Here is a 13,386-nt window from a genome sequence, read left to right as displayed (position 1 = left end):
CCCTCCCATCCTTTTAAAGTAGTACATTCTAAATCCCGTCCTTTATATATTTTAGCCGCGCAGAAGAGGGTGTTGAATAAATCTGTCACTTGTTTGATAACTGGGCCAATAAACTGCCAAGTATCCCTATAATTACACATTTGTTTAATAGAAGTTATTTTCTAATTTGTGTTCTCAGCTTTCTGTTACCTTCAAACTCAGGGCCCCTGACCCATTTTGTCTCTGTAAGCAAAGACAATCTTTCTAACACATGACTCTTGTAAATGGGGACAACATTGAAGCCATTCCTAGTTTAGGCTCAGCTCTGTAAAGCTGACACAAATTAATTTCATCTGTCATTTTATTTTATCCTTGAGTTAACTTCACCAGGGTTCCCTGGCTTTGTCAGTAGCAGAGCCTGTCTTGCGAGTAGAACCCACGCCCACTGGCTGCTCTGCCCTTGTTTAGGCAGAACCCAAATATCCACAGGTTAAAGAAATATGGAAAACTTTAAGGGTGCCATGCCACTTTGGACTCTTCAGCCTTGCTTCAGTAACCTAGAAAGTTATCTCAGTATTTCAAACAGAGAACAAAGAACAAGGGATGACCCAAAACATCTTAAACTTAAAAAGCCATAAGTGCAAAATGGCTTTTCTTTGGAATTTTATTTAAAATTCCCTTCAGTAACATAAAACATACTGAGGAGAGTTACAATAGCTCTCAAGTCATAACCAACAAAGAGTGAGTCTTAAACCCATGGTCTTTCTTGCCCGATACATGAAATTGTTTACTTCCGTGTTAGCCAGGAGACTAAGCAACACAACCTGAATAATGAGTCACAACAAAAGTGGCTTCAAGGGTAACAGGCACATAGAGAAAGGAAAGGAGAACTTACATTTAAATCAGTTGTACAAACTGAAATTGTTGCCTAGGGCAGACAGCGCTCTGGTGATTATGCACCGAACCACGCGACTTCCTCGTTTTACTGACGGTTAAATTGAGGCCCAGAGAAGTCTAGAGACTTGCAGATGGCTCAGTGTTAGGGAAGGGACTAGATTTAGTGTTAATATTAGACAACCAGAAGACTTTCTATCACCTCTGAACCGGTTAGGGAAAAGGATTTGAGGGGAATCACCCCCTGGTTATTCACACTTCATTCACCAGACACTTGGGGAGGAGGGAGCCAAGCCGCCAGGTGCCAGGCACTGAGCGAGGTGTCCGATTTGCATGAGGGCCTAAGGCTCAGACAAAAGGCCAGGGCCGAAGCTCTCGGTTACTGAGAACAGAGATGCCCTTATTCACTTTCTGTGTCCTTCATGGTTCAATCGCAAATAACACACGTTTTATATTTTTTAGTTTGGTGTGTTTTTTTTTTGTTTGTTTTTTGAGGTTGTGAAAGATTTTTCTCTCTCTCTCTTTTTTTTATTCCAGTAAAGGTCTTTAAAGCTACTGTAAGAAATTTCCCTTAGGGCTTCCCTGGTGGCGCAGTGGTTGAGAGTCCGCCTGCCGATGCAGGGGACACGGGTTCGTGCCCCGGTCCGGGAAGATCCCACATGCCGTGGAGCGGCTGGGCCCGTGAGCCATGGCCGCTGAGCCTGTGCGTCCAGAGCCTGTGCTCCGCAGCGGCAGAGGCCACAGCAGTGAGAGGCCCGCGTACCGCAAAAAAAAAAAAAAAAAAGAAAAAAAAGAAATTTCCCTTAAATTACTTAATTCAGAAAAGTATTCATCCTTTTATAGCATGTGTGTGTTCGCATATGCACGTGTGCGTTTGCATGCGTGTGTTTAAAACTGTTTTGTTTCAGAATAGGTTCATTTGGCTAAACTTCATCTCTTAACAGTATGAGTTACCACCACGTGCATTAAAAGATGATTAAGATTATTCTTATGTCTCCCACTTTCAGTTTTCTCACTAATGCAAGGATTAGTAATATCACCTATGATGTAAATAGCTTTTTTTTGACTGAGGAGTTATTTTAAACCAAAATGTGTTTTTCATAGGAATAATATTTTAAAGCATTTATAATCCTTGAGTCCTGGCCGAGTGATGGGGGAGAAGGCAAAGGGCACTTTATTTAGTGCCACTTTATTTTATTTAAAATATTGGGGATAATCCACACATTGAAATGTGTGAAATGTACTAAAATGCTTTTATTTAGATTTTATATAGTCTCAAGTGCACAAAGGACTTTGTAAATTACACTGATGAAACTTTCTTCAATAGAAGTTGAAACTTAATAACAGGAGCATGTGCATATTTGTGTTATATTATTTGATTTTGGTGAGATGACGAATTCCTAATAAACAAAGGTATGTAATAATTTGAACCCCAAAGATCTAAGATTCCCTCTTAGGGAATGCAGTTAAATCAGGAAGCTTCAGTGAAAAGAACTTTTTAAATACTTTTTTATATTTGTATTGTAATACCAAGAGAAGAACAAATACGGATGATTTTTCCTTTTTTACTTTTTTGAAAAGAGAATATAGTCACTCACAGAACTGCAAAGTTACCTTGTCCATATTTTAAATAGCGAAAATCAAAGCATATGTAATGAAGAACTATTCTTATCATAAATCCCCGAGACCACATTTATTAAGAATTTTTTGGATTACAGATAGATAATATAATGCATGTACTGTTTATTACATAATCTCCACACTTCTCTTTTTTCTATTTACTTATTATTTTTTATTATTATTATTATTTGGCTGCATCGGGTCTTAGTTGCGGCATGTGGGATCTTTCATTGCGGTGCACAGGCTCTTCGTTGTGGTGCGCGGGCTTCTCTCTAGCTGTGCTGCACAGGCTCCATGGCGCCTGGGCTCTGTATCTGTGGTGCATGGGTTCCAGGGTGCGTGGGTCCTGTAGTTTGCGGCACACGGGCTCTAGTTGAGGCACGCGAGCTCAGTAGTTCTGGCACGTGGGCTTAGTTGCCCTGTGGCATGTGGGATCTTAGTTCCCTGACCAGGGAGCAAACCCGCGTCCCCTGCAATCATTGCAAGGCAGATTCTTTACCACTGGACCAGCAGGGAAGTCCCTCTACACTTCTTTTGCAGCAAAACATTTGAACAGTTTCACTAAGTAGGAGAAATAAAGACTATGTAAAGAGCCTCAGCCACTTCAGGTCAGGTTTTGCTGCCAAGTGAGTGTAGGGGTGAGCATACAAGCAACGTGTGGGTAGGGTGAGGGGTTGCGGAGCTTAGCTTTGGCAACCCCTGCTTTAATTTAGCTCTTAATGGCATACATATTTCATATGTAGCGATTATATCGAAATAATTGTTACCTGATGATTTATACTATGTTGTTATGTTAGTGTGCCAAAATTTATTAACTCATTCCCATAATAAGTGGAAAAATAAACTTCCAAATCTTGCTATTATAGGTAGCATCAAGTAAAATATCATTTTGTTTGTGTCATTTTACGTTCAGTAAATTCCTTAGAATGTGCAAAAAGTTCATTAAAAGTTTTATGAAGTGTACTACTCATAACTTTCTAAAAAGTTTGTGTGAATTTGCAAGGTCGCTAGAATGAGTATACCAATTTCCCGATACCCTCAGAAATGATGGGTTCGGTGTAAGCATTTAGTTTCTAAAGGGGGGGAAAGAGGCTTGCTGCTTTTGATAATATGTTCATCTTAGGGTTACTTTAACCTTCGTTTATTTGACCATTAGTTAAACAGCAATATTAATTGAAATAAATGTTTGTGTAGTTGAACCTTTATTGTCAATTTGGACATGGACCGTGTTATTTTCTCTTTTACACAGAGTTCCTTTGCTCTGGGGTCCCTGAAGTGATAAGCATCAGCCAGCACAGTGTGGGGCCTCTGAGAGTCTGCATTCTAGCTTATTACAGAAGCATCTGTAAAACACTCTCCTGTGATCTTGTCTTATTTTTTGTCCTCACAGTTTCACTATTCATATACTCAGTGTTGTAACTGTTGTGTAGGAGAGAATCAATAGGACCTGTGTGTCAGTGAGTAGTAGGCGTATTAAAAATGTTGGATCTCTTTGCCTTAGTAATTCTTCTGAGATCACTGAGAATGAAATTCAAGAGCACATAAAGCTGTTTACACAACATTATTTATTTTTAAAATATTAAAACCTTATTTAAAAGGTGGAAATAACTCAGATATCCAATATTAGATTAGCAGTTTTAGTTAACTTTTTAGCATGTAAATACTGGGAATTATTTTGACCATTAAAATGTCCTTACAGTTACATAAGTGAAAAATAAGGATGCAGATTTGTCTGTATTGTTTCAACAGTGTTAAATATACAAAAAGTGATTGGAAGGCAGTCTCTTCAAGCGTTAACTGTAGTTGTTTCTGGGCGGTGGAATTAATGATTATTGCCTGTTTCCTTCTTTGTTCCTTTTTCTAATTTTCAAGTTTTCCACAGTGAATTTTACTAATTCTAAAATCAAGAAAAGTCAATTAATGCAACATATAACACCAGTCAAAAAACACCTTTTCGAAATGTTTTAAATTTCTTTTAAGGTATTTAACATTATGTAAGTATTCAATATGCACATTACTGAAAGGGTAACAGTTCTGTAAGTCTTACTCATACAGAAGCAGAGTGACTACTTTTTTATCACATTTGTCCAAGAGACTCTACCATGTATACTTCAGTGTAACAGGATTGGTAATATTCGTTTGAATTTTACTTTTTAAAGTACTTTAAATGTATAACCTCATTTGGGTTGTACAAACAACTCAATAAGTAAATATTGATGTTATTTAAAGATTAAGCCCAAATTCCCTTTGGACTATATATATGTTATCCATCATAAAAACAAAAATATTATGTTTTTCATTAAAATGGATGAAATAATGCAAAGTACCCGTACAGGCTTGACCAAATAATCTCTTCTTTACCCCAGAATGAATTTTTTGGAAGCTTTTTCTTTTCCCTTCTCTTAAAAATCATCTTTAGGTGCTATAAACACTGTACGAATATTCCACGTCCAGAAAAAAGCAAAGTCATCTGCCGCTGCTCCTTTGCAGTCACGAGGAAGTCACAGCCAGGCCTCCCCACCCCACCATGCCCACCACAAGCACACACACCTGTGTACGCGCTCTCCACCACGTGCTTTAAGGCAGCAGTTCTCCAAGTGCGGTCCGTGGACCACTGGGGATCCCAGAAACCCTTTAAAAGGAGTCTTCATGTTCAGCACTCTTGAGAGTGTCACTTAAGATGTTCTTTCCCTTCATTAAGCTGACACTCGCACCGATAGAACAGAACAGCAGGGCTGCAGTTGCCAGCCAGTGCCTGAGCGCAGATGGGGTATCAGCCCCCAAACACACTACTAGTTGGTGTATTCATCACCGCTCTGCGTCTGCAGTTTAAGACACACACACCAGTTTCACTGAAGAGATACTTGATTAAGCAGTAAAAATTGTTTTAGATCTCAATTTCAACAGCTCTGTACTACGCTGTATGATGGCTTGGGCGGCACCCTGAAAACGCTCCTGCAGCAGGACCGTGGACTCCGGGGAAAGCACTTTTGTGACTGGTTGTGTCGTGAGCTGAACTAACTGTATATTTCATGGAACACCATTTTTACTTGAAAGAAACAACCAGCTTACTCAGACTTAGGCAATTGACAGGTATTTTTTTAGAAAATGAATGAAGTTAGCCTGCCAGTTCAAGGAAAGTAACAGTATTAGTTGCCATTGATAAAATTTGAGCTTTCAAGTGAAGATCAGAATTTAGGAAAACTTGTATCTGCCCACCACTGTGAGGTTGTCAGCTTCCCAAGCCTTAAGGCTTCTTATGAGATCATTATGATATTAATGAATATGATTTTCTTAATATTATGAAACATGCCAACATTTGGAAGATCTGTATACTTAATTGCCCACCATGTTCCATGTGATCAGTGCTTGGTGTTACAAAATTATGGGTGGGTGAAAGACCCATTCAAAGTACAAGGTAGACCAGTGAATTTTAGTGTCTGTAACTAAAGTGCAAAAAGTTCATTAGTAGGCTTTCCATTCCACAGGGACATCACTTTTAAGAAACTACCATTTGTCAAATTCTGGTGTAGAAACAAAAATATCTATAGTTACAGAGGTTATTAAAATGCTCCCTTTTCCAATCAGCATTCTTTGTGAGGCCAGATCTTCATATGCTACAGCTGAAATGACCTGTAGTAGCAGTTCAGATGCAGAAGCACAAGTGTCTCGCTGGCTTTTATTAAGCTGCACTAAAATATGTTAACATGAATGGGTTTATTATCGATATTTTTAAATGAATTAATAAATAAAATATTTGTTACAATGTCTCAGTTTTACTTTCTAATGTGGTAAGTATTGGTAGCTATAACCCACTTAAACAACGTCTTTTCGGGATCCTGAAGAATTTTAAGATGTATGAAGGGATCCAGAGACTAAAATTTTGAGAACTGCTGCTTTAAGGCCTCGTGACTCAAACTGTGGTTCCAGAAATCACCTGAATTGCAGAAATTACGTGCCCCCCCCCGCCCCCTCAGAACCTCCAGTCAGACAAGATCTTCAGGGGATTCTCTTCTGTACTGCCTTCTGGGGCTTGGGGTAGCAGTTTCGGGCAGGACAAGTGCTGCGCTGGTAGAAATCCAGCAGGAGAGGGAGAACCCTGGGAGGCTCCAAGATGCAGCCCTGCTCTCCGCAAGCGGTCCCTCTTGCCTGCCTGCCCTTTGTTCCAGTATTTCCTCTTAGGAATGGATTCTCATGCACTTTAGATGTTGGAAATTGCCTGAGGTCTGACAGAAATCTGGGCTCAGAGAGAGTAGACTGATCGCTCAGGTAGAGAAGACCTGTTGGAGAGGTGAAGCCTGCAGCATTATTCAGGGCTCAGGAGCAAAAAGGCGTGTCTGTCTAGGGACTTGCCTCTTAGGTGTTCTCGCCTCATCCCTGCTGCGCTCTTGATATAACCTTGATTGAAAAATGTAGACAGAAATAATCCCACCTGAATTGTAGTTGTATGTGTATCGCAAAAGCAGTTTTCACCTTTTAAGTACATCTTCCCTTTGGATACACAGATATATCGGAATACGTACATGTGATCCTGTCTGAATGGATGAGTGCTTGGGGTATCGCTTCTGTAAAGACTCTGTGAGCCTCACCAGGCTGTAGCACTTTGACAGAGGCAGACATTTTATATGTCTTTAGTGGGGTTAGCTGCTCAGTCTGAAATTGGTGACTAAACAAAGTATGTTTGGATTTGGATTAAGTGTACAACCAGACAGTTTAATATAAACTGTTGTAACAAAGTCTTCCATTTCTAAGCCCTAATAACTATTTATTTTCTTCTTGTTTTCAGGGTGAATCTGTAAAATATTTCCTGGATAACTTGGATAAACTTGGAGAACCAGTAAGTTTTCAGACTGAATGTTTATGTTTATTGCCATTTGAAAGCAGTAGTTAGGATAAGGAAACTTAGAAAAATTATGTATTAAGCTATATCCTTTTTCCTAGTGGCAGTATGCTGATTGTTCCTGCTTCATTTTTTCTCCCTCTCCTGTCCTGACCTCTGCCATTTCCTTGAGCAATGCCCTATCCACTATTTTGTGAAAGTAAAACTCTTTATGGAAAGAAGTTTATGTTTGAAAATGAGATGGCACATCAACTAGCCTACGTCAGTGTCTTTTGCTCTTCTGTAAGTGGAAACCGAAAGAACGCGGTGGGCTGATTGATTTCAGAAGTTTTCAGCAAACGGTATTTTCCAGTTCAGGACCCCCGTGTGTTGGGCTGGAGGGTAGGAGGCTGGATTCTCAAGGCCGTGATGTGGGAGGAGTCGCCCTTGCAAAGGAGCTGGACCATTGGACTGTCCTGCAGTGCATCCCTTGAGGCCGTGGCCGACTGGTGAGGGCTGGTGCTGGCCGCTCTCCGTGTTGGACTTGTGCAGGGACTTCACTGGAAGGAAGCTTTGTGCTGCTTAGAAAATGCTCGAAAGCCGTTGCCCTAGCGTCAGTGGTGACCCATTCAACTGAGTATAGCTTCATATGCCTCCTCTTAAACCAGATTTCTGTTGTAAAGTTTAATGTGGTTTTATGGGTTCTTTGAGATGTTTAACTTTAAAAATAAAACAGAAGGAAAGCACAAAATGAAACCTATTGCAAGTAGGAAAGTAGCATATGTGTGTCCAGACGCTAAGTTTTGCATTTTCCCTTATTTTTTTGTATTTTGCTAAATTGCACCTGCCTGCCGTTCGTTCAGTCAGTATGTGTTTCTCCCACCTGTTTCGTAGACACAGGTGCTTTAGAAGTTAGGGTCTCTGTATTTGTCTGTTTTTGTTCACTCAGTCCACATCAGTGAGACTTTGTATTAAGACATTTCATTGTCACTTTTCCATGTGGTCAGATTGCAATAAGCCTTTAAAAAAAGTTAAGTATAAGCCAAATGGAGAGAAGCTTTAGCAGATAAACTAATTTTTTAAGAGTTATTTCATGTTTTCTGATCCAAATAGTGTGCATTTGACCCGTTCTTCTCAATTTGCCTTTTCGGATAGGCCTTCCTTGAGCAAACCATTCAAAGTGGGTCCCCTCCTCTTGTTTTCAGCATCAGCTCTGGCTCTTTTCAAGCTTGCTTGTTCGTATTACAGTCGGTCTCTTCATTTATAGGTTTTGCTGGTCTTTCCCCCGCCCCTTTCCCTAAGGGTGAGGACCTCGGGTCTTGGTTGTGAAGGGCTGAGTTCTTGCTGCCCGGTGACAGTGCCTGGTGCCTCGTAGGCACTCAACAAATAGCGTCGGAACGAGTGACTCGGAGCCAGCCCCAGTCAGTTGGTACTGGCTGCTTAGAGTCTTAGGTTGAGAACAGTTTTGAGGCCACATCTGGAATAAAAACAAAAACGTGTTTTTGTGATCAGTAGGTAGTTGTAAAGGCGAGGAGAATAAATGTGGGTGTGCTGCAGACTGGCCGCCCATTCTGTACACATCAGACAGGTCACGGGATTGCGTTTGTTTCGCCATCTCTGACTGAAGTTCTAGGACCATTGAATCCCCGCTGTGTGCCAAGCCCCATGACCCTCTGGGAGATGGAACCACAGGGGTCAGGGACAGGGCTCTGCAGCCAGACCACCAGAATTCCAATCCCAGGTCCATCGCAGACTGGCTGTATGACCTTAGGCATCTCTAAATGTTAGTTTCTTCATCCATGTCATGGGCATAGTAAGAGAACCATCCTCGTCGGGCTTGGGGGCGATTACATGAAATAAACCCCATGTCTCAAAAGTCTGCTCAGGCTGCCATAACGAAATACCACATACTGGGTGGCTTAAATAACAGACCTTTATTTCTTGTAGTTTTTGAAGCTAGAAGTCCAAGGTCAAGTTGCTAGCATGGTCGGTTTCTCGTGGGGACTCTTTTCCTGGCTTGTAGACTGTGGCCTTCTCGCTGTGCCTTGACGTGGCCTTTGCTCAGCACACACACGTGCAAGAAGTGTATGGCCTCTTCTTTTAAGGCCACCAACACTTACCTGATTAGGACACCGCCCATATGACTTCATTTAACCTTGGTCGTCTCCTAAAAGCCCTGTCCCCAAAGACAATCACACTGAGGGTTAGGGCTTCAGCGCATGAATGCAGGCGGGGGTGTGCGGGACGGTGCAGGGATGCAGTTCAATCCATGGCACCCAGTAAGGTGTTCAGATTGGTGCCTTTTGCTGTTGTAATAACTGCTTGTCATTAGCTGTTTGGTTCTTTGACCTCCATGTTTAAGGAACTCATTCTAGTCAGAGACAAAACTAACATACATAAAACAAGCAGAGGACGATGAAATGAGACAGATGGTGAAGATGGTATTAGTTCATGGATGGAGAAGCTGGAGCTAGCCCTTGAGAGGACGTGAGCCTGGGCGGCTGGGGGGAACGAGGAGACGTGCACAGCGGGCCATGCCTGGGGTCAGGAGGCACATCTGTCTGACAGAAGTGCTTGGCTCTAACTTACAAGAACAGATTTCAGGAAGGCAGTCACCAGGGTCTGGATGCGCTGTTCGTTGCACAGTCATGCATCACGCTGACCGGACACGCAGCGGTATCGGGATGTGAGGCTCGTGCAGCTCTCCACGCTGGGCTCTGGGGAGCCTGATGGGGTGGGGCAGAGTCTGCCGGTTCCAGAAAACAAGGAATAAGGAGGGTCATGGAAGCCCGGTCAGCGAGGTTTGGTCTGATGCAGGGAGGGGCCTCACCGCCAGCTCTGAAGGCATATGGTGCAGGAGGGGTGGTCTCGGGGGCTTAGAGGTGGACCCAGGAGGTGCGGAGGACCAAGGTCCAAGATGGTAATCCAGGCTGAGACGTTAAAAAATGGGGGCGGTGAAAATAAAGAGGGGAAAGAAAAGGTGAGGAAGGTTCCAAGGAGGAGCAGCGGGATTTGATATAAAGTAGGAGGTGACGGAGAAGGTCCACCGTGATGGGGAGGCTTGGGTTGCGGGCGGGGCAGGGCGTGGGCGGGAGAGCGTCCTGGTGGCCGGGGCTGGGGAGGAGGACGGTGAGCGTTCGGCCTGAAGAGGCTGCATCCGTGGAGGGCTCTCAGGTGCGCACGAGTAGGGGGGCCATCGCTGCCTTGGTTTCCCTCTCTTGGCAGCAGTGGTGGCAGCAGTGGTGACAGTGGGAACCGCTAGACAGTAACACACGGGCTGTGTGCCAAACCCGGTTCTTAAGCGCTTCACCCACTTGCTGTGTTTAGTCCTCACAGCACCCCTGTGGGTGCTGTTGTCTGTGTTTTTCACAGGTGAGAAAACTGAGGCGCAGAGAGGTTAAGTGATGACTTGTCCCAGGTCACCCAGGTAGTCTGTGGGGAGCTGGCTCTAGAATCCAGTCCTAATCACCATGACTCTGCCAGACCCTTGAGCGCTTGATTACCTCGTCCTGTGTTTGTGCTTTATGTGAATTAGCCCTGAGCTCCTAACTAAGGCAATAATAAAGAACTTTTTATTTTTATGAAATTAGAAAATTAAAAATTGCCCCTCGGGGCTGGCCTGTTTCTGAGGCGGCTGGCACGCACGAGTGCCGTGAACCGGCCCCGCCTTTCTGGAGAGCAGGTGGACGTTAGGTGTCCCAGTCGTGAAAATCTTCACAAGCCTTGACTGCATCATCATCTTATTCCTGGTTATTTGGTTTCAGGAAATAGCCCAAAAGGGGGGAAAAGAAGGATGTGCGTGAGAATTTTAATTGCAGCATTTATATTAAGCAAAAAATTGGAACCAACCTAAATGACCACTAGTGGGGGAATATTTATGTAAATGCTAGAACGTTAATCCATTTGATGTATGTTCTGCTCGTTTAAAATGAAATACAACCATATCAGCATGTGAAACAGTTCATGATTAAATGTTCAGCCAGAAGCTGGGGCCGGGCAGAGAATCGGGGCGGTGCTGATTACAGGTGAGGCAGGTGCGTGTGCGTTTGCGGGAGCTAGGGGGACACGTGCGAACCCCAGCGTGTTTCATTAGAGCCCTGTGGGCACTTTATACATCGCTGTGGGTTGCAGACAACTGAGAACTGCTGTTTTTTTCTCTTTTTTTTTGATTCTTAGCTACACTATTTTAAGGAGATAAGTATTCACACTGTAATGAAATTTCAAAATCATAGTATTTGGAAAGGTATAAAATGCAGCACTGTAACAGTTGGCATTGTTTTAAAATCTTGCCTTGATTAAAAAGAATTGTGACCTTGGTGATGAGCATTTAAAGCCTTCCTGTTCAGTATTGTCAAAAAGCTCCATCAAAGTTCTGGAAAAATACTAAGCTGAGAAGAAAGAACCAGTTTCACTGCCCAGGGGTACTCACTGTCGGCCGCAGCGGGGGGCTCGGGAGGCCAGCAGCTTCTGTCCGTCTGTCCAGGGTCTTGGTGTAGACCCTCCCTCCAAGGCACCGCTGTGTCCGGGCATGGGTGCCGGCAGGGGAGAAAAGCTGGAGCCCTGCCACGGAGACGGCCCCCCGCAAACAGCTGGGAAGCCCCACAGAGTGAGCTCGGTCAAGGGGGCAGAGCAGAGGCCGCGTCGCAGCAGTGAGAACACAGGCAACCCGGGTAGAGCTGTCGGTCCTGCAGGCAGGGCCGCGGAGCAGGGGCCTCGGGGGGCGGAGAACCTTGACTTGGGGCCCCGCCGCTGTTGACGGAGGGGCGAGGAGCAGTGACCGTGGCCGTGGACACGCAGCGGCGGGCGACTGCTGGCACGGTGGGCGTCACGCATGGACGGACACTCAGGTCGTCCGGCAGGCCGAAAAAATCATAGGCGCCTTCGTTTGCAGCGAATCTCGAACCAGTGCTTACACTAACATTGCAGTGTATCTTGCTGTTTTATGATGAGAATCACAATAGCATTGATGCTTTAATGTTACCAGAGGATTGTCATTTAAAAGATAATTTTGTTTGCGTATCCATTCACTAGCCCAGTTAGTAGTACATTAAAAATTCTCATTACTCCTGCATTACTGAGTAGGAAACGATTTTTTTTCTTTTCCAGGATTACATTCCATCACAGCAAGACATTCTGCTAGCCAGAAGACCCACCAAAGGCATTCACGAGTACGACTTTGAAATTAAAAATGTTCCTTTCAAAATGGTTGATGTAGGTGGTCAGAGATCAGAAAGAAAACGTTGGTTTGAATGCTTCGACAGCGTGACATCAATACTTTTCCTTGTTTCCTCAAGTGAGTTTGACCAGGTGCTTATGGAAGATCGTCTGACCAATCGCCTGACAGAGTCTCTGAACATTTTTGAAACCATCGTCAATAACCGGGTTTTCAGCAACGTCTCCATAATTCTCTTCTTGAACAAGACAGATTTGCTTGAGGAGAAAGTGCAAATTGTGAGCATCAAAGACTATTTCTTAGAATTCGAAGGGGATCCCCACTGCTTAAGAGACGTCCAAAAATTCCTGGTGGAGTGTTTCCGGAACAAACGCCGGGACCAGCAGCAGAAGCCCCTGTACCACCACTTCACCACGGCCATCAACACGGAGAACATCCGCCTCGTCTTCCGCGACGTGAAGGACACCATCCTTCACGACAACCTCAAGCAGCTCATGCTCCAGTGATGTACAGAAGACTTGCTGTCTTCATATCTTTTTGTCTTTTTGATTGTTTTCGGTTTGTTTTGTTTTTTTAAATAGAAGTTTACAACAGGAATTAGAAAAATCTTGATTCTGTGTTTAACTTCTTGGAAATCTTAGTCCTTCTTCTGCGGCCTTCGGTTGTGGCTGAGAGCTGCTGAGTAACACACGGCCAATATCTGCTGAGGCTTGGCTTTGATCTCTTTCACTCCGGCTTCCATTGGAGCGGAGTCATTTCCTGCCAGACCTCAGACAAGGCATCCCTCAGGCTTTAAATTCTTCCACTTTTCAAACTGAATTCTCCTGTAGTGCCAAGTATAGAAGGTGTCCTTAATATTTGTAGGTCTGAGGTTAAGAATGTTTAGTTCTAGAACGAGTGA

At 43.6% G+C, this 13,386-nt stretch overlaps 1 protein-coding gene across 2 annotated transcripts in view; it reads left to right on the top strand.

The window, feature by feature from the left end:
• Positions 1 to 13,054, top strand: part of GNA13 (G protein subunit alpha 13) — a gene marked incomplete at its 5' end in the record, with an annotated part of 37,192 nt that extends 24,138 nt beyond the window's left edge. The window contains 2 exons of one of the 2 annotated variants that reach the window (XM_079724959.1): positions 7,280 to 7,330; positions 12,419 to 13,054. In XM_079724959.1, coding sequence (XP_079581085.1) covers positions 7,280 to 7,330; positions 12,419 to 12,991 — 624 coding nt within the window. In that variant the 3' untranslated portion in view covers positions 12,992 to 13,054. The remainder of the gene's footprint in view (positions 1 to 7,279; positions 7,331 to 12,418) is intronic. The other variant, XM_079724960.1, reaches the window with a different exon arrangement.
• Between the last annotated feature and the right edge of the window lie 332 nt (positions 13,055 to 13,386).

Source organism: Hyperoodon ampullatus, assembly GCF_949752795.1.
Source record: "Hyperoodon ampullatus genome assembly, chromosome: 19".
In the NCBI taxonomy this organism is placed as follows: Eukaryota; Metazoa; Chordata; class Mammalia; order Artiodactyla; family Ziphiidae; genus Hyperoodon; species Hyperoodon ampullatus.
Note: the sequence above shows the minus strand (reverse complement) of the source record. Positions and strands in the feature narration are given on the sequence as shown.